This window comes from Bos mutus, chromosome 13, assembly GCF_027580195.1.
Source record: "Bos mutus isolate GX-2022 chromosome 13, NWIPB_WYAK_1.1, whole genome shotgun sequence".
NCBI classification, from domain to species: Eukaryota; Metazoa; Chordata; class Mammalia; order Artiodactyla; family Bovidae; genus Bos; species Bos mutus.
Window position 1 is genome coordinate 21,400,654 of NC_091629.1, and position 25,549 is coordinate 21,426,202.

General features: G+C 45.7%; 1 protein-coding gene across 7 annotated transcripts in view; it reads right to left on the reverse strand.

The window, feature by feature from the left end:
- EYA2 (EYA transcriptional coactivator and phosphatase 2) overlaps positions 1-25,549 on the reverse strand; it is a 266,855-nt gene that overhangs the window by 79,014 nt on the left and 162,292 nt on the right. For all 7 annotated transcript variants that reach the window (XR_011466464.1, XM_070381091.1, XM_070381090.1 and 4 more), the window contains 4 exons: positions 25,124-25,191; positions 23,465-23,642; positions 17,243-17,385; positions 7,622-7,705 (listed from right to left, as the gene is read on the reverse strand). Coding sequence is in view for 6 of the 7 variants with exons in the window: in XM_070381091.1 (XP_070237192.1) it covers positions 7,622-7,705; positions 17,243-17,385; positions 23,465-23,642; positions 25,124-25,191 (473 nt within the window). In the remaining variant the exon portion in view is untranslated. The remainder of the gene's footprint in view (positions 1-7,621; positions 7,706-17,242; positions 17,386-23,464; positions 23,643-25,123; positions 25,192-25,549) is intronic.

The following is a 25,549-nucleotide window of genomic DNA, read 5'->3' on the forward strand; positions in this document are numbered from 1 at the left end:
GGGGTGATGAAAATGATCTAAAATTAGATGCTGGTGATGGTTGCGCAACTCTGTGAATATACTAAAAACTAATAAAATTGTACACAGTGAAATGGTAGATTTATGGTATGTGGATTATATCTCAATAAGCTGTTATTAAAACACACATACCCACAACTGGGCCTAGAGCTGAGCTTCCAATCGGTACTGAGCAGCCTGGAAGGCAGGGCACAAAAGGGGGAATCGGGTTGACCCACTGTGAACCCAGAAAGACTGCTCACCAGTCCTCCCTAGGATCCCTTCCTGGCCACAGGCAAAGGCTCCTGACCACCTTGCATTTGTCTAGTCCCGGCTGGAAAAATAACAGAGTTTAGGGCCGGAGGGGAGGTGGGGCCGGAGGAGAGGTTAGGAAAGAGGCGGCGATCACTGGCAGCTCCGGCTCTCCAGGGAACCTCTAATGGATCCACAAGATGCGAGGAGGTGCAGCCACCAAAGGGATGCTCTGGCTGTGAGCACTGGGTGGGAAGAGATGGAAAGGAAGTGGAGAGATGACAGCCTTGAGCAGCACATGCCCTGATTGGGAACAGGAAGAGAGCCCAGTTTCTGTTTTAAATTCAATCACTCTGTTTTGAATCATTCCTTAATCATTTTAGCTCTGTAGCTCTTTATTTCCCTAAGTAAACAGTGAGTCGCCCCTTCGGCTGGGACTACAACTGATATGACTTCTGCTTCCTGGACGGTGCTCAACACAACAGCCCCATCCTGGCCCTTGGTGTGGATGTACAGAGGGTCATGACCTGCAGAGCCCACTCAGGACACACCTCTCACTCCCATGTGGTTGGGGTAGAGCTGACCTGCTCCTCTGTTCCCTCAATGCCAGGCTCCTGACCTAGGCTGGCTACAGAGGGCCACAGACTTTGATACATGGGTGGCCATTTGACCTAGTTTGGGCCAATGAGATTCAAGCCTGGGAGTTGTGCTGGAATTTGGAAAGGAGGTCTTCTTTTTCAGCTGGGATTTCTAAGAAGGAGTTGCCACATGGAAAAAGTCAGCCGAGGGATGCAGAAAGACCCAAGTCCTAAGATACTGAGCTTCTGGATCCAGCCCAACCTGAATCCCATTACCTCTGGGCTTTTCAATTATTGTGATCTAATAAATTCCCTTTGTAGTTTAAACATTTCAGAGTGCTGAAGCTGAGTGTCCTGCTTGATATAAGCTATTAATAACATGCTTTGTGTAGCCGCAGCTATAAGAAGAGCACAAAGAGAAGGAACTGGGGGCCAAAAGTCAAGGCCATGTATTTTAGTTCCATTGTGAATACCCTGACTATATAACCTGTCTGTATCTCAGTTACTCCATCTGCAGAATGGGGCTCACACTCCCCCTGCTCCTCTGTATCCCCTCCACTGTCGTCCAAGTTTATAGTCCAGACCTCCCTTCAGAGCTTCAGACACACAAATACAATTGCCCTCTAGGTCTCTTGAACAGGGCAAATTTTACTCTTCCTCAACAATTTTCTCTTTCATGGTTCTTCCTCTTACTGCATGGTGACTTTGTGCCAGAAAATGCTAGCTGTCCTCTAATATACCTTCTTCCTTTTTCCCCCTCTCAGAATCCTAGAATCCCTGAATTTTAATACAGCATGTGTCTAGACTACACTTCCCAGACTCCTTTGCAACTAGAGGTAGCCATGCGATCAAGTCGAAGCCAATGGTATGTGAGCAAAAACAATCTGTGCAACTTCTGGTTGTAGCCCTTTAAAGGGAGGGGGAAAAAATAAAACTGAAAAAGAGAGGAGTGGATTCCTTTTCCTGCTTCCCTTCTCACTGGATAGATGCAGACACAGGGGTGAGCCGTTTCACCTTGGCAATGAGGGCAATGCTCCAGGGATGGAGAGAACAAGATGGAAGGGGCCGTTGTCCCTGGTGTTGGGCAGCAGCCTTATCAGCTTGAACTGCTTATGCCTGGACTGCAAGGTGAGAGGAGTAAACGTCTATCTTGTTTGAGCCATGGTTACTTTGGGTCTCTCTTAGAGTGGCTGGATTTAGCAAAACCAACCAACCAACCATACTCACCTAGGAGAGCTGGAGGTCATTGTCCAAAGTCTTGAAGGACTGACCGTGGCGTTCTACCTGAGACCCCCATGATCGGGGTGAAGGAGACTGCCACCGGAAGCAGCTGACTTTTGATCCTCATGAGAACAAGCTAGTGTACAGATAAGAGTTGTGTTTTTCATTGTTTGAGCTTTTCCTGAAAAATTACTTTTGGAAGCATTGCATTTGGTAACATTCATGGATCTAGAGAGGCCCTGAAGTTGGTTACCAGATTGGGCCATCCCACTCATCTCTTTTTGACACATACGATCACATCCTAAAAAGTTATGGGCTGCTCATAAATCAGGGGTTGGGGTGGAAGGCTGGGGAGCCAAGAAAGGATTCAGAGTCCATCAATGCCGGCTCAAGTGATGTGACTTCCAATCTCAGCCAGTGTCTGGTTCCGGAAGAGCCATTTCTGGCTTGGGGAGTGGGGAGAGGGGTCAGGCTGACTCAGCTACTCAGTCGTGTCCAACTCTTTGTGACCCCACGGACTGCAGCACACCAGGCTTCCCTGTCCATCACTATCTCCTGGAGTTTGCTCAAACTCATGTCTATTGGGTCAGTGATGCCATCCGACCATCTTATCCTCTGTCACCCCCCTCTCCCCCTGCCCTCAATATTCCCAGCATCAGGGTCTTTTCCAATGAGTGGGCTCTTCACATCAGGTGGCCAAAGTATTGGAGCTTCAGCTTCAGCATCAGTCTTTCCAATGAATATTCAGGGTTGATTTTCTTTAGGATTGACTGGTTTGATTTCCTTAAAGTCCAAGGGACTCTCAAGAGTCTTCTCCAGCACAACAGTTCAAAAGCATCAATTCTTTGGTGCTCAGCCTTCTTTATGGTCCAGTTCTCACCTCTGTACATGACTACTGGAAAAACCATAGCTTTGACTATATGGACTTTTGTCGGCAAAGTAATGTCTCTGCTTTTTAATATGCTGTCTGGGTTTGTCATAGCTTTTCTTCCAAGGAGCAAGCATTTTCTAATTTCGTGGAAGAGTCTAGAAGAGGGATGATGATGGCACAGGAGACCTGGGGTCTCCAAGAGCATCTCACCTTAGTTTTCCCTGGACCTTGTGAGAGTATCCAGGGAGGCACATGAGCCTGAGGCGTGCCTCTTGTTATCCCCTGGGTGACCTCACTCTCTCTGGGCCTTGGTTTCTCGTACTGTCCCATGGAGACTCACTGGATGTGATGATCTCCCAGGTCCTTCCAGCTCTAACTTCTGTGGTTCCGAAATTTTAGGACAGATGTTGAAACTCAGGTGCCAGTGGGGTCAGGAAGGTCCCCTAAATGGGTTAAACAGGCCAGGTGGGGCCGTGGATGGGCTGGAGAGCATCCACCCCCACTAACTGGGCAGCGGCTACTCAGCTCCTGCTGATTGCTGCCACCTGGGAGTGCAGGATTGCCAGATTTTCTAATTTTTCAAGAAGACTTGGACATCGCGATTATTTTGGTCTGTGCAATCTCCTGGTTTTTTAAATGTTGGCGACAAATTCACATTTTTTCTAACACTCTAGGGGCAAAACACAAATGTCTGCAGGCAGAATTTGGCGGGTGGCCCCCAGTTAGGAATTTTTTGTTTTGATACTATTTTCTTTCCTTCCTCCCTTCATTCACCAAATATTTATTTGATGCCTGCTAAGTAGGGGGCACTGTTCTTTGCTCTGGGGATGAAGCAATGAACAAAATGGGAAAAAAAGCGCCTGTCGTCATGCTGCTTTCATTCTAGAGGACCACCCCGATTCATTCTCCCAACAAATACCCATTGAGCAATCTGGTCTGTGCACTGTGCTTAGGTGGGTTGATAAAAAAATGTTCATGGTCACTGTGCTCAGGGCACATACAACTTAGCAGGGAGACAGAGAATGAGTACATAATTCTATTTATTTTTAATTTTTTGGCCACGTCACAAGGCTCGTGGGATTTTCAGTCCCCTGGCCAGGAATGGAACCTGAGCCCTCAGCAATGGGCGCATGGAGTCCTAACCTCTGGTGAGCGCGTCAGTCGGCCAGTGGTGTTGTGTCTGACTCTACCCCATGGACTGTTCCTCGCCAGGCTCCTGGGTACATGGGCTTACCTAGGCAAGAATACTGGAGTGGGTTGCTATTTCCTTCTCCAGAGGATCTTCCTGACCCCAGGATCGAACCCTCATCTTCTGCATCGGCAGGCGGATTCTTTACCACTGGGAAAGCCCCCTAACCACTGGACCACCAGGGAATTCCGTAATTGCAAGTGAAAAATAAGAATTATGGGAAGAGATGCAATGTAGATGGGAGTGGTTAGGAAAGTCCTCTTGGAGGCAGTTACACTGAAAATGGAAACTGAAAGATAAGTGTGAGCTAACCTAAGCACACCAACTTTCTAGAACATTCTAGATTATAGCAGAAACCTCCAGTATGCCCCTCTTCTAGGTCCTCTCAGCAAGCAGAGGCTCTCTCCTGTTAGAACCTGTGATTTCCTGCCCTAGAGTTTCCACGGGGCAGGCCAATTCAGGGAGCTAACACCCCTAGAAGAATCCCTCAACCCATGATGGAAGGGAATTTGTAGATAAATATCTCATCATCCTTGCTCCTTGGGCTATAACCTCTGAGGTGAGTCTCCCAGAGGTCCCCAATAGCTCTGAGCCCCAGTTACCTGCAGCCATAGCTACTTCTTGTTAATAGCTAATATGTTATGGAAAAACCCAAATGAACATTTTGGCCAACCCAATATTCACGTACCCTGTGGAGGCTGCCTTCCCCTCCCCACCTCACTTCCCCACTCTGTGCCCAGTGCTCCCTGGGATCACCCCCCGGCTAAACTACCAGCACTCACTCCCTCCTGGCCTCAGGCTCTGATGCTGAGAGAAACCTAGGATAGATGGGGAGAATGTGGAAGGTTACGAGGACAGAAAGCAACTCTGGATAAGTTGCAGGAAACAGGGCGGGAGAGACGGGAAGGAGCCAGCTCGTGAAGGGCCGTGGAGGCTGGGGTTAGGGTTTCTCTACAGGGAAGCCACTGACAATTTTTCAGTAGAGGAGAGACTAGGCTTACATTTTAGGATGACCTCTCTGTAGGTGGCTGGAAAGGGCAAGACTGGAGACCAGAGAGCTGCAGGGAAAGATGGTGGTGAACAGGTGATCAGGCTGCAGAGAGCTGGCTAGTGATGAGGACTGACACGCACCAGGCGCCATGGGGCCCAGAAGAGAGCTCTGAGCTTTGTCCCTGCCTTAAGTGAGCCTGTAATTTGTTTTTGTATTTTTTATTGGAGTTGCTTTAAAACGTTGTGTTGGTTTCTGTTGTATAGCAAAGTGAATCGCCTACGAAAATGAAAGCCGTTCAGTTGTGTCTGATTCTTTACAACCCCATGGACTGTAACCCACCAGGCTACTCTGTCTACAGGATTTTCTAGGCAAGAATGGAGTGGGTTGAATCACCTATACATATACATATATCCCTCCTTTTTTGGGTATCATTCCCATTTAGGTCACCACAGAGCTCTGAGGAGAGTTCCCTGTGCCATATCATTCTCATGAGTTATCATTTTATACACAGTATTGTTGTTTAGTCGCTAAGTCATGTCAGACTCTTTTGTGACCCCATGGACTGACTGTAGCCTGCCAGTCTCCTCTGTCCATGGGATTTCCCAGGCAAGAATACTGGAGTGGGTTGCCATTTCCTTCTCCAGGGGATCTTTCTGACCCGAGAATCGAACTCTCATCCTGCACTGGCAGGCGGATTCTTTACCACCGAGCCACCAGGGAAGCCCATTTTATATGTAGTGTACATATGTCAATCCCAATCTCCCAATTCATCCCATCCTCCTTAGGAAAAAATGGTACAGATGAACCTATTTGCAAAGCAGAAATAGAGACATAGATGCAGAAAACAAATGCTTGTCATCTCTTAAACTTTCCCTCTCCAGCTTTCCATACCCTCAAATTTTCAGCAGCAGTAGGAGCATAATTTGGTTTAAAAAGTGGTGGTGAGACACAGACACAAAAATCATACCCAAGATTACAAAGCCCTCCATGGAAACCAAATTGTTGCGTGAAGTAGTGGAACTTCTTGAAGGGCAAGAAGAGTGAAGGAATGGTTCTTAGGGGAGATGGTTTTATCTGGGTGGTTAAGAACCACAGAATACCCAGCCCGGGTGGGCATTTCGCTACTGCAGCCCCTTTGGGAAAGCCCATTTTCTTTCTTTCTTTTTTTTTTTTTTGCAATAGCTGCCAAGTCTGCTTTCAGCAGCTCTGGACTCTGCCATCCTTTCCCTAAGCTGTGCACGCTCCAAAAACGCATGCCGGATTTCCCGCAGGCACTGCTAGACATATTAACGGCATTCCTCCTCGCCGAGAGGTTTCTGCACCACCAACACCATTTTAACATTCTTTACAACGTAACGGCAGACGATAAATCTATCTTGCTAATTACACATCCAGCTTGTTACAACCCTCATAAAAAACACGAGCAGCTGGAAAAGCCATGAGGTGATGTCAAATCATATTCCTGGGCTCTAAACAGAAACAGAAATATTTTCCAGGCGCTGGTGAGTCTCCTGGTTCCCACTCATGCGTGGAAGCAGCTGCCGACAGGTCGCTTAACTCAGAAAAGCTGATTCTGTGTCTGTCCCCCAAAGCCCCACCCCTCCACCTCTACCTGTCTCCCTGAAGAGATGGCAGACATCTGGAGCATCCACAGGGCGGTTGATACCAAGCCCTCAGGATGGATGCAAAGAATCAGCAGGGTTTGGGTTTTAGCAGTTGGGTTCATTTTTGCATTGCATGCATGCTCTGTTGCTTGGCCTGACTCTTTGAGACCCCGTGGACTGTAGCCCGACAGGTTCCTCCATCCATGGTATTCTCCAGGCAAGAATACTGGAGTGGGTAGCCATGCCCTTCTCCAGGGATCTTCCAGACCCAGGGGTCGAACCTGCATCTCCTGCATTGCAGGCGGATTGTCTACCACTGAGCCACTGGGGAAACCCTCATTTTTGCATTTTTAAGAGGTTTTTGGTGGTTCTTGCATGGACCACCAGTCCACCAACAGCATCTGCCTGAAATTCTAACTGGATGGTTCCTCGACATAATTTGTCGATGATACATTTGCAAAGCTGTTGGAGCTGACAAAATGCCTCCCCCTTGTCTCAGAAAAATGGGAGGAAAATTAAATTCATCTGCCAGAGATACTAAGATAAACAATAGGGAGGAAGAAAAGTACTTTACCTCACTTTCCAGCTAGGATTCCTGGGTTTGGCTGAAGCATCTCCTAGCCCTCTTAGGAGGAGGGAGACAGGCGAAGACTACAAGCTTACATCCGATCAAGTGGATGTTGACTGTTTCATGTGTTGGAAGAAAAGGCAAGGCAGACAATGGGGGAAGCTGATTGAATTTTCACATGTCAAGGGAAAATTCTATAGGACTTCTCAAACCTGGGGTGATGCAAAGGGGCAGCATTTGTTGGAGAAGCTGCCTCACCAGCTGCCCCCACAATTCCCAGGATAAACCAGCTGGACAGACTGTTATGCTGAAAAAAAAAGAGAGAAACAGAGAGACAACATGATTCTTACCTTCCCGTATCTGGAGGCGAAAGTCCCCGTGAGTAAGGAGTGGAAAATAATTATCGTCTCATCCAGGTCCCACACGAACACACGCTGGGATGAAAGAGAGGGAGAGAAAGGAGATAAATACATTTGCTTGCATCTGACTTGATGTCTGCAGAAATTAACTCCCTGGGAGGAGAAAGATGTCTTGAAAAACATTATCTCTAATTTCTAAAACATGTGACTCATGGATGGGTCCTTGAGTCTCCATTCAACCTCCACTGTGTAAAATATATTCTGATGGCTGATCCTGGGGGTCCCTGTCAACCCAAAGATGCCAGAACTGAGATGCCTGTTCTTGCCTTTCACATAAAAGCTCAAAAAAGGAGGAATTCAGTCCAAAACCAACAATAAAAATCATAGAACTCATTTGACAAAACGAAATACTACCATTTTACGTTGACTGCTCACCATAAGCCTAGCTACTTCTGAGAGTTTGTTTTTAGCAGTTCTGGTGATTACCTTTATAACTCTAAATTACATACTTTCACTTATTGGTTTGCCAACTTTACTCGTTTTTTGTGTGTTTCTATTTTTACTTTTTTGATTTTTGGCTGCACCTCGAAGCATGTACGAACTTAGTTCCCTGACCAAGGATTGAACCTGTGCCCCCTGCATTGGAAGGTGGAGTCTTAACCACTGGACCCCCAGGGAAATCCCTGATTTGCCCACTTTAGACTGGGCATTGTGAAAGACGAAGGTTTAGCTCATGGTAATCTCCCCCGTTTCTCCAGAATTTTATGTTTTTCACATATGTGAACTGCTCTATTTCCAATTCCCATATGCTCTGGATATTTTCTCTTGGCTAAAACAGCAAGCTCAATATGGAAAATACGGATATTGGTGCCCCTACCCTTTCCACCAGGGCTTCCCTGGTGGCTCAGAGGTTAGTTAAAGTGTCTGCCTGGAATGCCGGAGACCCAGGTTCGATCCCTGGGTGGGGAACATCCCCTGGAGAAGGAAATGGCAACCCACTCCAGTACTCTTGCCTGGAGAATCCCATGGAGGGAGGAGCCTGGTAGGCTACAGTCCATGGGGTCACAAAGAGTCGGACACGACGGAGCGACTTCACTTTCACCCTTTCCACTAGCTCCTCCCCTCTCCAGTATTTGAGCTTCAGCCTTACTTTTGCCTTGTCAGTGTGGATAAACTGGTTCGTGCATTGGGTTTTATAACTACCTTAAGTGCTCTGTCTTCATGTTGATGTTAAAAGTTGGTAGCCAGTAAAGGGCATTTATTTACATCTTGTGATTACTGTTCACTGAAGAGCCAAGTAATGAGCTAGGATTTTACTTCCTTTTCTCTGTAGCCAGTGTCATAACTCTGGAGCCCATTTATTTTTATTTTATTAAAAAAAAAAAAAAACAACGTAGTTATTTAGCTCCATCAAGTGTTCGTTGCGGCATGTGGGATCTTCCGTCTTTGGTGAACTCTTAGATGTGGCAAGTGGGATCTAGTTCCCTGACCAGATCTAGTTCACGGGCCCCATGCACTGGGCGTGTGGAGTCCTAGCCACTGGACCACCAGGGGGTCCCCTCCAGAATGACTTTAAGGAAACCGTTTCTGCCACTAAGGTCATATGTATTCTCCTTTCTTGTACTCCATCTTGATTAAAATCATGTCATAGCTCAGTTTTTTTCACATAGGAATCATGCCTGTCTGGAATAACTTTTATTTTTGCTGAAGTTTATTAACTGATTTAATTCTTTTGTTTCCAATATGGTCTCTTTATTAGAATCTCAAATTTAGCCACGCCCTCTATATCAAAGATGTTCTTCCTCTGTGACAGAATGTTCCAATGTGGACTGGATCATCTTTAGGGTTGCCACATAGCTAGGATCCTGAGACTCCCCTTCACTGCATTTCTGGGTCAGATTCACTGTTTTCTGGATCCTAAATCTCTTTATTGGGTTTCTTCCTTGTTTTGCTTGAGTATATCCTTAGGTTGCTTTTTCTAAGAGGGTGCATAGAAAGTAATCTTGCTGCATTTTTACAAATCTAATCATACCTTTAATTCGCTATAAAGTTCCTCTAAGCGCAGAATTCCAATGGGAAAATAATGCCGTCTAGAGCTTTGAAAGAATCCCTCTATCTTGTAGTATCCAGCATGATTAATGAGAAGTCTGATGTTTCACTGATCTTCAGTTCTTTGTAGGTTTTACTTTTTTCCTCTTTGGATTTTTTAGGCTCTTTTCTTTATATTTGGTATCCTCAAATCCCATGAGGATATATCTAGGTGTAGTCTTTTTTCACTCATACTGTTCAGCATTCAAATAATTTCAATCTTATTTCTTTAAATAATGTCCTCTCATCTCTCCCACTGTTCTCTCTTTCTGGAATTTCCAACAGTCAAATTAGACCTTTTGGATTGATATTACTTATCCTTTAAAAATATTTTTTCTATAATTTTTTTTAATAAATGTTCTCAGAGATGTCTTTAACTTTCTCTTCTAACCTTTCTATGAAACTTTTGAGTCTATCATTTAAAAATCTACAGTAGCTTTTTCTTTGTCTCTGCGTGTTTCTTTTCCATTAGCCTGCACTTCTTATTCTGTGGATACAAGATAAGAAAACTGCTGGGAGCGAGCTCCGCCCGTGGCAAAGGTCATGAGGAAGGAGGCTTGGCATACGCAAAGGCGGGATCGAGCCTCAGGAGTCCCCCTGGAAATTCTCGAGCATCTACCCCCCAAAGCAGAGTCTGCCTACTTTCTGCTTTGTGCTTTCACCTACACCTCTGACTTTATGGGGGGCTGTCCCCCACTACCTCTCTCTGAAAAAAAGAGTTAACTTACAGCTCCAGTTAATAATTCCTGGGTGTGACAGTGTTTCAACCTACAAACTCCTTTGGAAGTCCTCTAGCCTGCCTGAATAGGTTTTTCCGGCCACATGTGATTGCTCAGAGCCTCCCAACCGTGAGAGGCATGAGATGTCCTAAACTGTCTAAATACAGAGTCCTTTGAGCAGTTAAAAGATTGATTAGAAATTGTATTGGTGAAGGGATTTTCACTTGTTGGGCCAATGTTTGCTGCTAAGTCTCCATATCCCTTACCTGCTGTGTCCCTGGCAGTGTATTGATTAATATAATTGGTGTAAATAGTAGCTTTAATGTTTGCAACCTGGGACCCTTGAGTTAATTCTTTTTCTTGTTATAGCTCACCACACCTTTGCTCTGTAGGAATGCAACTTTATCTAACGCTTTTGAGGGTGGCGCTTGACTAATCACCTTTAGAGAAAAATAAGTTTTCTGAAGAAAGGGTCTTAAAATGTTAACAGGCCTCCGGGCCAGAAGATGATGCAAATCACCTAAACTTTTGCGTATGATAAGTTTGCAGGAAGAAAGCCTGGCTTACTGCATGACTCTACCCCTTCCCCCATTATCCTCTATGCATAACTTAAGGTATAAAAACTACTTTGGAAAGTAAAGTGCGGGCCTTGTTCACCAAAACTTGGTCTCCCCATGTCGTTCTTTCTCTCACCTTCTGGCTGAATTATTCAGCCTCTTTTCTCCACTGAATTTCCTCACTGAGCTATCCTTATTTCAGCCTCTTTTCTCCACTGAATTTCCTCACTGAGCTATCCTTATTCTATTACTCTTTATATCCTTAATTAACGTTTAATTAAGCAGTTGTTTCCTGATCCTTGCCGATGCCGTCCCCGCTTCGAATTCCCTGGATCCATCGGGGCTGGACCCCGGCAGAAAACCAAAGAGAATTTTTCTATGATCTCTTTTGTTTCTTAAATTACCTCTCTTGTCATTTATCCTATTCATTTATCTTGGCCATAATTTTTCATACTGTAGGTTTTCTTAATTTTTCTGGTGATCATTATTTTTAAGAACAAAAGGGCTGACTGATCATTTATGTAGCTGGTGTTGGGGGCAGCAAAGGTACCTACTTAGTCTACCAACTTGAGTGGGCCACCTTGGAAAACCCTCTGGGGGGTCAGGGGTTGTATTTACACATCTGTAATGCCTTTAAAAGTGAAGAGAAAGGTAATATCTCAAAGGAAAAAGATCAGTGAATACAGAGGTTTTCAAAACAATTAGTAGACTTGAATATTACTTTGTGAAATTTTTGCTCTGCTTACAATTATGTGTATATATATTCTGGGTCATGATAATAAGTATTGTTCCTATTATAGGTCAAGGCAAAAAGTGTTTGAAAATCACTGTGGGGGGTTAAATATGCTAAGTCCTAATTTATCCAACTGGGTTGGATCAGTTAAACTTAGATACTTTGGTAAGAGGATTTTTTAAAAAATCAACGAATATTTTTCAAATTTAATGCAGAGTCCCTTAATTTATTGACTATATTTCCTCTGAAGAGGGTCTGTCCCTCTTCCTCACTAGGCCACCATTCTATCTCCCTGCCCTAGATTTTTAGTGGGTATATTGTTTGCGGTGGCCATTCTGCTGATGACCCTAACTTTTTAGCCCACCAGGGTTTGGGCCAGGGCTGGGCCCCTAACCCCACTGGGTCAGAAGCCTTTCCTCGGGAACTCAAAACTGGAGCCTGGAAAGAAATTCATCGTCTTTGGGTGGCTGTTGCTGGCAACATGATCTGGAGGCCAGGCCAGGCCACTCTGCGGAGGAAGAGGAACAGAGGTTGGAGAGAGGGAAACATGATCCAAGACTTTTGTAGGACTTGGTTTTACTGAGAAGCAAGGGCTTCTCAGCTGGCTTTAGTGAGGACTTCCCAGCTGGCTCAGTGGTAAAGAATGTGCCTGCCAATGCAGGAGACGTGGGTTCGATCCCTGGGTCGGGAAGATCCTCTGGAGGAGGAAATGGCAACCTGCTCCAGTATTCCTGCCTGGGAAATTCCATGGACAGAGGAGCCTGGTGGGCTGCAGTCCATAGGGTCGCAAAGAGTCGGACACGACTGAGTGACTGTGAGCACAGAGTGAGGGGCCTGGAGGAGAGCCGTGCCCAGTAACCTGTACACTGAAGGGACATTCCTGCCTGGGGATTCTAGCACCTACACTGTGGAACGTGGGGCGAGAAGGCGTAAATGCGTTTCCTGGCCTCTCCCACCTTCTGGTTACAGTATCTTGCCGACACTGGCTGTCCCTTTGGCTCATGAGTTCTAAGAGAATCCCCGTATCCTTAAAATAAATTCTGCTTTTTCACTTAAGCCAGCTCAAGTTGGTTTCTGGCACCTGCAGTCAAGGGATTTTAACTAATACAGACTCCGAATTTTCCTTCTTTCCACTTCTCTACCTAATTTCTCTCTCGTGGGCTACGGTCATTAGCAACAGTACCAAAGACTTAGGAGGTGCGACTCGTGCAAACCCTCCATGCTGAAATTAAGCACGGCAGTGAAACACAGCTCACGCCTTTTCAACTGTTCCTGCCCAGTGGTACTTACTCTGGAATCAAGCAGCAGATGTTTCTAGAAAAATATCACCCCATAATCCCCCACTTCCATGCCACCCCACCCCCTTCTCAGCTTAATGGAAAAATGTCTCTCCGCCCCCACTGTCCCCTACCAAGAGCAGAAACCACGTTAGTGACTTAATACATTTTTTAAAAATAGTAAAGTGTGAGTTGCTCTCCGGGATTTTCTATAGCTCTGCAACTTGCAGCTGGTAGAAAATCCTCAGGCATCTGGGAGGGCAGAAAGCAAGGGTAACCTGGAGCCAGTACATTTTCTCCTAACTTTTCGCAAAGGCTTAATCTCCTGAAGGGTTTGTGCAAAGTCTCTTTGGTTTTGGAAGGTGGTGGCTTTAAGAATTAGAGGAAAAGCAAGGACAGAATCCTTTGGACTGAGAATGGTGCCGTGAGCAGTGGGAACACACGCTCTGTGGCAGGTTCCTAGGGCAGTCAAGCTCTCGGAGGAGATGGCTGGGTGTACCTCCAGAGGCTGACCAAGCACAGGGAAGAGTCGTTGTTTAGTCGCTCAGTCGTGTCCAACTCTTTTGAAACCCCACGGGCTGCAGCCTGCCAGGCTCCTCTGTCCGTGGGATTTCCCAGACAAGAATACCGGAGTGGGCTGCCATTCCCTTCTCCAGGGGATCTTCCTGACTCAGGGATCGAACCCACACCTCCTGCATTGGCAGGCAGGCTGTTTACCACTGAGCCACCTGGGAAGCCTTAGCGGAGGGGAGTGATGTTCAAAATACTTAATAACTTCTGGGATGATCGGAACAGACACCAGCCATAAACAACTGCCACTGCTCTCTTAGTGAATATGGCGTAGCCCTACTAGTAAACACTGGTTAACTAGTACGTCCTACCAGAGAACACTGGCTAAATATCAAATGTCCTAATATTGGCCATTTGTTGTTGTTAGGGTCTCCAGCATCCACCCCCTTTCCAAAAAATAATTTTTATTTATTTATTTTTGGCTGTGCTGGGTCTTTGTTGCTGCGTAGGCTTTTTCTCTAGCTGCAGCAAACAGGAGCCACTCTCTAGTTGCGGAGCACAGGATCTAGGGCACAAGGGCTTCAGTAGTTGCGGCTCCCAGGCTCCAGAGCACAGGCTCAGTAGTTGTGGCATAGGGGCTTAGCTGTTCGATGCCATGTGGGATCTTCCCGGACCAGGGATTGAACCCCTGTCTCCTGCACTGGCAGATGGATTCTTTACCACTGAGCCATCAGGGAAGCCCCTACTGGCTTAGAAGAGCATCCCGTTTTCTTTTCCCATTGCGCGCTGTCTTGGTGGGACTGTCCATCTGGGCACGAGTGAGGACCTAGACCAGGCCAATGGGATGCCGCCTCTTTGGAATCAAACGTCGAGTGACATAGTGTTAGAATTTTAAATGTTTTGCTCTGCAGTTGGGGCTGGCACCCCGGATTTCCCAGCATGGCCTTTGATAATATTCTTCATAACTTTGGTTGTATCACTTCCTCTTCATGCCGTTTACTCCCAGTAAATTCCTTTTTGCTTAAGTAACCAGAATTGGTTTTTGTTGTTTGCAACCAAATGACTGTACCTAATACCTCAAAGTCCTTATTGTCAACAAGGATCTCTATGCCCAACATATGGCAGGAGACCCCAGAGAATGGCTGGACTTCCAATGACCACTGCAGATCCTGAAAATGAGAAAGGCAGCAGCCACCAAGCCACACTGGACAACAGAGGCTATTATTTTGTCTTTTTTTAAAAATTAAAAATTATTATTTTTTAACCAGGGGCATACTTATTTATTTATTGGCCGCATTGTGCAGTATGTGGGATCTTAGTTCCCCCGCCAGGGATCAAACCCACACCCTCTGCATTGGAAGCATAGAATCTTAACCAATGGCCTGTCAGGGAAGTCCTTATTATTCTGTTTTCTGAGACCACATGAACCTTGAGATTCTCACATAATCCTGGCAGGGGGAAGGGCCCCAGTAATGAAATGGAATTCCCCACCACCTGGATGGATGGGGACTCAGAGTCAAAATGACACTGGTTTTAAGGAAACGATGAAAATGGTATTTCTTAGCATATCTGAGTTTGCCGGCTGAGCTTTGTAGCTGCCAGATTTGTACAGGATTGTGAACAGGGGTGTGATGATGCTGCATTTGGGTACCAAGACAGTGACCCAGGCTTTGCCAACACTACCCGTGTATACCCATGGCACACTCAAGCCGACAAATGACTGCCTTCTGCAAACAAGTAGAAACTTGTGCATGTGCCCATTTTTTCTCTTAGATAACAGTTAGACAGATAACATGAGCTAGATAGATAACATGAGCTTCCCCGGTGGCTCAGACGGTAAAGAGTCTACCTGCAATGTGGGAAACCCGGGTTCAATCCCTGGGCCAGGAAAGATCCCTGGGAGAAGGAAACGGCAACCCACTCCAGTGTCTTGCTTGGAAAAATCCTATGGATGGAGGAGCCTGGTGGGCTACAGCCCATGGGGTCACAAAGAGGTGGACATGACTGAGTGACTAACACTCTGGGGGGCATTTGTCTCCTTTACTTGTCTCCTCAATCTCTCATGCACACTGTTCTTTTTTGTTTGCTTGGGAAAATGTCAGCACCTGACCAATAACCCCACACTTGCTTCATTATCATCAGGACTGCTGCGGCTCTTCGATAGTAGTTCTGAGCCTGGGCTGCACTGGAATCATGGAGGGAGCGTAAACATACTGACACCTGGGTCTCTCCCCAAGGACTCTGACTTCATTGATCTGGATCGTCATTGATCTGCAGCTTGAGAATGAAGGTTTCTCAAAGCTTCCCAGAGATTCTTCTTTTTTTTAAATTTATTTATTTGGCAGCACTGGGTCTTAGTTGCGATATGTGGGATCTAGTTCCCTGACCAGGGATTGAACCTGGGCACCCCCTGCATTGGGAGGGCAATCTTAACCAGTGGACCATGAGGAAAGTCCCCAGGAGATTCTTATATGCAGCCCAGACTGAGAGCCACTGTCTGAAAAACTCAGAATCACAGAAACAATGCAAATTCATTTCAGCCAGCCCCCTATCTCCAGATAGATAAATATCTAAGCTGTAGGAGGGTCACTATTGCTTCCCAGGTGGCTCAGTGGTAGAAGAGTCCATTTGTCAATGCAGGAGATGCAGGAGACGTGGGTTCAGTCCCTAAGTTGCAAAGAACCCCTGGAGGAGGAAATGGCAGCCCACTCCAGTATTCTTGCCTGGAGAATCCCATGGACAGAGGAGACTGCCAGGCTGTAGTCCAGGGGGCTGCAAAGAGTCAGGCACGACTGAGCGACACACACCCAGTAGGGTCACTAGGGGAACTTTTAGAACTCCCTGCAATGTCCAGTTAATTAGTCTGGGAGGAGGTCTGGGTATCTGAATTTTCAAAAGCACCCCAGGTGATTCTAACCAGTAGCTGAGGTTAAGAATCACTCCAATCCAATGGGGAAGGTCCACTGTCCAATGTCATCTTTACTGAAGGTTTTCTTTCTTTCTTTTTTAATTAAATTTATTTATTTTAATTGGAGATTAATTACTTTACAATATTGTATTGGTTTTGCCATACATCAACATGAATCTTTCACGGGTGTACACGTGCTCCCCATCCTGAACCCCCCTCCCACCTCCCTCCCCGTACCATCCCTCTGGGTCATCCCAGTGCACCAGCCCCAAGCTTCCTGTATCCTGCATCGAACCTGGACTGGCGATTCGTTTCTTATATGATATTATACATGTTTCAATGCCATTCTCCCAAATCATCCCACCCTCTCCCTCTCCCACGGAGTCCAGAAGACTGTTCTATACATCTGTGTCTCTTTTTACTGGAGGTTTTCAAAGTGTGGTCTCCCACCACATCAACATTGTCTAGGAATCTGCTGGAAATGCAGCTTCTCAGGCCCTGCCCCAGATCTACTGACTTGGAATCCCTGGCGGTGGGCACAGTCTGGGTTTTCCCAGGCCCCAGGTGATGCTGTCTTGGCTCACCGGTTGTTACCACGTCTAGGGTCACTTTTCCTAGCCTTGCAGTCAACAGTGCTTCCGTGTGGCCAGTCAAATTCTTCCCTCCTTCTCATCAAGGGCACTTTTCTGTTACTACACTCTGTGAACACAAAGGGCCATCTTCCTCCCAGGGACTTGGAGAGAACTCTGGTCCCCACCTCCTGTTCCAGCCACACGTGGATGTGACATTCACTCAACAGGGTGGAAGCATCTGGAGTTACCTCGATCTCATTGTCCCCTGCTGGGGAGGGGTCGCTGCTCCGCTTAGACCGGCCTCGGAGCTTCCCGTCGGAGGCCCGGGGTGGCCTGTCCGTGTCTCCCTCCTTTGCCGGTGTGGAAGGTCCATTGTGTGTGTTATATTCACCTGGCGTAGGAAAGGAAAGGGCAGACAGATCAGAGAGCTGGCTGAGTGTCTCCTCCTGTGAACGATTATACCAGAACCATCTAACTCCAAAATGGGAGGTCTCAAAGGCAGCAGTGAAGGTAAAGATCATGTAGGATCAAAATTAACTCTCAAAAGTTCCTTAAACTGCTCATTCATAATCATTCATTCACCCAGCAAAGATTTACTGACTAGGTATAGTTCCAGGCACTGGTTCCCACAGCACCCAGACTAGAGGGAGGAGAGAGACATCAGAGAGAGAAGTAAACATGTAACATGCCAGGTGGGGACATGTGTGACAGAGAACTAACAAATCGGATAAGAGCAGGGAGAGTGCTGGGGGGTCACTAATTTATAGGGGACACCTCGTGGATAAGGTGACAGCTGAGCAGGGATCTGAGAGAGGCAAGGGTGGGCAGCTACAACTTCAGTGAACAGAGTTTTGTGCTTACAACTGTCTATATACCCTAAGGTCTGAGAATCCCTAAACTAACAGGAGGAGGAAAATAACATATACATGTGTGTTTGGCTGGGCTCCTCTGGTGGCTCTGATGGTAAAGAATCTGCCTGCAATGCAGGGTTCAATCCCTGGGTTGGGAAGATCCCCCGGAAAAGGAAATGGCAATCCACTCCAGTATTCTTGAGTGAAGAATTCCATGGACAGAGGAGCCACGGGGTCACAAAGAGTCGGACACATCTGGGCAACCAACTTTCACTTTTCACTCCGTAGCTGGCTATCAAACTCCCTCCCTTGGGGTGAGTGGGGGTGTGTGGGGAGAATTCTCTACGTTCCTGCCACTAGGCAGCTTGCTGCATTTTCTGTATGTATCTTAAAAGCAAGTCCTTTAAGCTTTTCTTGTTAAGAAATCTGTCAATTTGAGATTGTAAGGCAAGAGCATCCAGCACAGGGCTGGCAATTAGGAGATATCAGCAAAGGGCTTAAACTGAGTTCTGGCTTGACTAGACCTACATACATGAAGGACCGGTGAGAAGGTGCAGGGATGAGGGTGGGCACCTTCGGATTCTCGTTGAAGTGGCGTTTCTGGACACAGTGTGCCGAGAGGCTGCCAGGCTCCTGCCCTTGGGCAATTGTCTAATGATCCACAGTGAACAAGTGGTCAGCACCCCGCAGGACTTAAGTCCCAGAGGCAGCATCCAGGTTGTGTTGGTTTTTAAGCACAGAAGTTTTAAATGCATTTTACTAGACTTTATTATCTTTATTTAACTAATGAGGGAACTGAGGCTTATGGAGATGATGTAAGCCTGTAATCCTGCAAATGAGCGATAAAGCCAGAACTAAAATTTGGGTCTGCCTGTGTCACTAGAGTGACAGAACTGTAAACCAGTGTGGAACCTTAGAGGACCTCCCATCCCACTTTCTCATCTTACATCTGCTTGTTTTAGCTCCCAAATGTACCCTGTGGATTCCATCTTTCCTTCCATAATTGCCAGTTCTTGGATCATTGGGGTGGCGGGGAGAAACGCTTTTGTCTAAAAATACTTGGAAAGCCACTAATTTTTTCCTACCCTGGAAGGACTATTTCCCTCCCAAACCCAAGGGATTGAATTTTATTTATTTAATATTTATAAAACTTAGCAGACTAAGGACATAATAAAAAAAGATGTGATTTTGAGTTGTAGAACGGCTGGGCTGTCTCCAGCTCCCCCAAATTTCTGGGACACAGCATTAGAGACTTCCAAAACATCAAACTAGCAAAGACTTTCTTCTGGAGGATGAGGAAAAGGCAGTAAATAAATTCACAGATGCTTAAGAGTCATAAATAAAGTTTATCCTGATTCACTTGGTAGTTCTAAGACTGTGGAGGCTTAGAAAACACCGGTTGGCCCCATTAAAATTCAGGCAAATATTATTAAAAAGAGGAGGAAACACCAGCTACCTAAGAAATGTCCCAATAAGGTGTTAGGTGAAGTCAATTTATTAGGGGTGCCAAAAAAAGCAGCTTTCCCCAACCTTATACATTCTTAGAATGAAGGGTCAAAGTTCAAGGACAAAGTCAGAGGTGCACATGCTATACAGCAAATTATAGTAATCTTTCCTGGAGTCATTTCACTCTTTTTCTTTCTCCCCTTTCAATGTTTTTACTTATTTTAACAACTGTTGAGGTATAACTGACATACAAAATAACCATACATACTTAGAGCACAGTTTGATAAGTTTTGAACACACGGTCACATCTATGAACCCACCACCACAATGAAGATAATGAACAAATCCAGCACCAAGGGTTTCTCTGTAATTCCCTTGTAGTCTCTTCCTCCTGCTACCCACTCCCTAGCCAACCATAGGTCTGCTTTCTTTCACCATAAATTAGTTTGTATTTTTTAGAGTTTTAAACAAATGGCATCACTTAGTATGTGATGTCCACACACATACAAACACACTTTTCTGGCTTCTTTCAACCAGCAGAACTGTTCCGAGATTCAATCCATGTTGCTATGTTTATCGCTAGTGTATTTCTCTGTGTTGCTGAGTACCACTCTATTGGGTGGATGTATCCCTATCTGTTCACCTGGAGATGGACATTTGGGTTGATTCTAGTTTTTGGCTGGACTAAAGCTTTTATGATCATTCACTCATCAGTACTCATCAGTCTGCATAGACATGACCTTTCTCGTTATGAGAGACTGTGGTTACTGGTTCATAAGCAACTGCAAACTTTTTTTCCAAAGTGGTTGTAGCATTTCACACTCTCACCAGCAAGGTTAAGGGGATTCTAGCTGCTCTGCATCCTTGCCATTCATTGGTGTGGCCAGTCTTTGTAATTACAGCCATTCTAAGGGGTGTGTGTTTGAGGATTTAATTTGCATTTCTCTGACTAACGCAGCACTCTAGTCTTGTGCTTTTTACAAAATAGTTCTTTATTTTATTTTTGGCTCTGATGGGTCTCAGCTGCAGCACTAGGGCTCTTCGTGGTGGGGTGAGGGCTTCTCTCTAGACGTGGTCCATGGGCTCAGTTGCCCTGCGGCGTGTGGGATCTTAGACACCGGGATTGAACCTGTGCCTCCGGCTTTGGAAAGCAGATTCTTACCCACCCAGGGACGTTCCAGTCAGGTGCTTTTCATTTTTTTCCGGCTGTGCTGGTATATTCTTTGGTGAAGTGTCTGTTAAAGTACTTTGCCCATTTCTTTATCGGGTTGTTTTCTTATTATTGGTTTTGAAAGTTTAAAAAAAAAACATATTCTGGATGGTTTATTTTATGCATCAACTTGACTGAGCCAAGGAAGGCCCAGAGAGCTAGTAAGACATTATTTCTGGGTGTGGCTGTGAAGGTATCTCCAAAGAGATTAGTGAGTAGAGAAGATATGCCCTAACCAATGTGGGTAGGCATTAGCCAATCCATTGAGGATTCGGGTAGAAGAAGGCAGAGGAAGGGAGAACTCTCTCTCTTCCTGACACATAAAATTAACTCTCACACATGGGTTATTTACAAGTGTGTTATTTCGCTTTTGGATATTTGCGAATTTTCCAAAAATCTTCCTTTTACTTCCCCTATTTTCAGAGTATGTACTTTTTATTCCTTGAAAATTAACTATCACACATGGGTTATTTAGAAGTGTGTTACTTCAGAGTATGTACTTTTTATTCCTTGAAACCTTTTAAATGTAATGGGACTTCACGATTTATGGCCCGGAAGTTCTATTTTTGGTAAATGTTTCATGCGCATTTGAAACAAATGTGAATTTTGCTGTTCCGTGGAGGAGCCTACAGATTGTCTGTTACATCTTTTCCCTCTAGTTCCCTCCCCAGAGAAAATGAGTTAACGGTTGTTTTTGCATCCTTCCAGAAACTTTCTATGCGAATATGGGCATTTAACTATACTCATATTTAAAACCCTCCAGGACCATGTCATGCATGTAGTTCTTGTTTCCTCACCTATCACAACAGCTCAGAGAGATCCGTATTAGTGGATTCTTTTCAACAGATGTATAGTGTGCCAAGGGTAGGTACACTACCGTTTATTTAACCTGACTCCTATTCATGGATATTTAGGTTACTTCCAGGCCTTTGCTCTGCTGCAAAAAGAATTCTTTTAACTTAAGTCTTTGTACCTATGTGAAACTTTATTTTTAGTGTAAGTTTGTGGAAGTAGAATAATTGAATTAAAGCAACCACTACTGATTTGTCTTTTCTCTTGAGTAACAAGAGAGGTTCAGATTTTGCCTTTGCCATCAGCAAAAGTGAAAGTGAAAGTTGCTCAGTCGTGTCTGACTCTTGGTGATCCCATGGAATTCTCCAGGCCAGAATACTGGAGTGGTAGCCAATTCCCTTCCCCAGGGGATCTTCCCATCCCAGGGATCGAACCCAGGTCTCCCTCATTCCAGGTGGATTCTTCACCAGCTGAGCCACAAGGGAAGCCCAAGAACACTGGAGTGGGTGGCCTATCCCTTCTCCAGGGGATCTTCCCGCCATCAGCGAATTGCTCTGCAAACGTCCGCGAATTGTTAGGGCTTCACGTAACTGTGAATTCGTGTTGATGCCAACAGTGCGCTGATGGGGCTGCGGGCTGCGGAGGAGCAGAGCCTGAGGACAGCGTATCCGGACAACGCAAAGGGTGAGCATGATCTGTCAGTAATATATAAACCTCTTGAGCCTCTGGAATTTAGAACCAACCACTCAAGGAGATCCTGGATAATTTCAGAAGTGGAGTTTTTATGGGGAATTTTAAGACAGTGCATGAGCGTGTGCGTGTGTGCACAAGTAAGCTTACGTGCCGTTCCTTTATAACAGACACGGGGGAGACGAGGCAAGAGACCTTGGTTACAGCTGACTATTATTTATGTCATTAGATTTTATGTGAGCTTGTTAGACACACAGTAAAAACCATCTCAACCACTTATTGTTGAACCTTAGGGCCAGGGGATAAATGAAGAACAGGGGGAAACAATAAGGGAAAATTTCAAAGAGACACAAAGAGCCTTTATGTTCGCTCCGGATGGGGAACAAAAATGACCATCTCACATAACCCAAATTCTTGAGAAGTCAAGTCTCTAGAATCCAGTTCACCAGCAAATTATAGATAGTAGCATCAAGTGGAAGATTTCCTGCTTATATTTCATTTCTGAAACCAGTTTGAAGAGGCCACATGCTGAAAAGCAGGATGGGCAAAGATAATTCGGCAAGTTTGTTACATTTCATACTCTTCCAAGGAAGCAAACTTTGGAAATTGGAAGGTGGGTATTATGCATTTATTCTATACTCTTTGATGAGGTCACAGTGACCAAAGTCAACGCCCAAACCTTAAACTGCCTTCCAAGTTGACTAAAAAATGCTTGGCTGTGTTGTCTCCCATTTGTCACCAAGCCAGTGCGATTTAACCCACCCCAACTGGTGGAAAACGCAAGCAACAGCTGCACCAAGAGCTGCAGGAACGAAAGTGGTGAGTCTTCACTACTGTCTTTTTCTAGCCATCCACCAATGAATATTTATTGAATGAATGTCCATACACATCATGCTAGCTTGCCTTCTACAAAGCCCCAGAAACAGGAGGCTTCAGAAAAGAAGAAAATGCAATATTTCCTATTATTGGACGGTCTAATTTATGGCTGTCATGGTATTTAATGGTGATGAGTCTAAATTGTCTCATAAAGAGTAGACACGTGCACAGCAGATTTACGAAATCAATAAATGAATGCACAAGCTGGTGAGCTAGTTCACACAGGGATGCAAACATCACCAAAGGGCCTAGATGTGGAATCGGGTGTGCTCTGTCTAAATGGAGCAAACATTACTCAGCTCCAGCCAAGCCCTGTCACTTAACAATGTGGGCCTAGGGTGACCGGATCGTCTTTTAAGAGAAGGCAGGCCTTAGAATTTTTAGGTAAAAATTTATGACTTTCTAAAACATGGGTGCAATTAAAAACACACGTACACCACGCCCCCACATCCACACACAAAGAAAAGCCAACAAAACATATCTGAGGGCTGATGCTAACTCATGGGTGACCAGTTCATTAAAACTGGGACCTCCACTCAGTTCATCTTTCATACAAGAGCTCAGACCACAGCCATGAATGACCACAGGGCAGTGATGGTACTTACCGCCAAGCGACTCGGAACTCTGGCTGGGGATGTTGTGAGATGCCTCCTGGAGGACGTAGGTGGACGTGGAGAGAGGAGAAGGGCAGATGCTGCTGGCTGGGACGTAAGGAGGGTTGTAGGACGAGCTGTAATACTGGGAGTACTGGCTCTGCGGGAAGCCGGGGTAGGAAGGATAGTCCTGGAAAGGGAAACCCACGAGGCTGTGAGTGGGGAAGACTGTCAGGCTGACGGGGGCGAGGGGCCTCCTGGGCTGGGTCTTCTGAATCGATCCCTGTTCCCCCACCGTTACAATAAAAGTTCTATGAGGGCTGGAGTTTTGGCTAAAAGCAGATTTTCCCCCAAGACAAGGATTCAAGTAGAGGATTTGGGGGATGAAGGCAAGACCAGCTGGGGAATGGGGAAGTGAGGTAGCAAAGGGAAGAAGGGCAAGCAGTCAGCACGGGGGCTTCTCCAGTGGGGACTGGAGCTGAATTCTACCCAGGAGATGCTGGGATGGCAAAAAACACACCTCAGAAAGATCTCTCCCAGGGGGCAAAGGAGCTGGGGTATTTATACACCAACTCCAGCCAGTCTTTGCTTGAGAGCTGCTCCCAGAGGGTTTCAATTCCCTGGCACTTCCTACTGCCCTATACATTGGTTCCAGAAAACACCTGTGTGCCCAGAGATGCAGAGATTGGCAGCTGGAAGCCAATGGGTACACCCTAAGGGACGTGGGTATGGTTCTGACAGCATCCGTCTCAGGCACTATTGTATCCCCAGTGCTTGGAAGAGTGCTGGGCACACGTGGGCACTCAATAAATGCTGGAAAAATTAAAGAACAACTGAGTGAGGAATGAAGACCACGTACACTTGTGCAGGAGTCTAGGTTCATTTTAGGTTCATGGTGGGTGGTGGTGGTGGTGGCTCAAATCTAGTACGCCTACACAGCATTAAGGATCCAGAACCTTCTAGGAGGGAGTCTTAGAGATGAAATCAAAGAATACCAATCCTCTTTATCAAAGAGGATCTTGGTCTGTTTCAACCAACCAGATAGTCCAACTCTCCCACCATAGTCACTGTTTCATATATTTAGCCCCCCTGGAAAGTAGAGCTTCTCAATCTTGCAAAGAACTCATGGAAGGTTCTTAATAGGAAAGGTACACAGGCAGTGCACAGAGTTCCCATCCACCGTGAGCAGGTTAATTCTTAACTCACTCTCTAAGTGAAACCAAGAGACTCACATTATTGGCCAACATCCATCCATCTTTATAGTGTTGACTAAGCTCCGTTTCACAAGTATTTATAATGTAAAGTTGGGCACTTTACAGTGAGATGCAGAGATAAAGATGATGTCCTTTCACCCTTGAAGAGCTCGGGGTCTGGTGAAAGCCACATGTTTTTGCTTTCATACATTCCAGACTCAACAGTCAATGGGTGTCTTCAACGGGCATCAAGATGGAACACAGAACAGAGCCCCTTCATCTTGGAAATCTGCCAACAATTCCGATTTCTCTGCCTCTACACTGTCTCTTTCCGATGGCTGTTGGTGTAGCCTGGCCCCTGTGGCCTCCAAACCCAGGGAATAAGAGGCCTGGTGCAGGTGGCCTCTCTGGCTGCCCTGATTTAAGGGGACTGCTTATGGAAAGAGCCAAGAAAGCCACTGGTAGGGAGCTAGTCTACCTGGTGCACAGTTCCGAATCCGGCCGCGTTGGTCAGTCCATTTGCTCCTTGATAGATCCCAGCCGTGCCTGTGGGAAGGAGCGACAGATGAGGTTCTTACAGTCAGGGAGGGACGTGGAGGAGAAAGGCGCAGTGGAAGGCTGGAGTCTTTGAGGTTCGACAGTTTGGGATGGAACTTATGACTCGGACGATCTCTCTGAACCTCGGTTCTCTCAGTTAATGAATAAAATACAAATAACACCTTCAAAGGATTCTGGTGAGAGATAAATGAGAGTGCACACAACATAGCTTCTGGTACTCCATAACTATGTTTTAAAAATAATTTAGTTTTTTAAAAATTGTGGTAAATGTACATAACAACACTGGCCATTTTAACCATTTTGTTTTTACTTTTTAAAACTGACGTATAGCTAATTTAAAATGTTG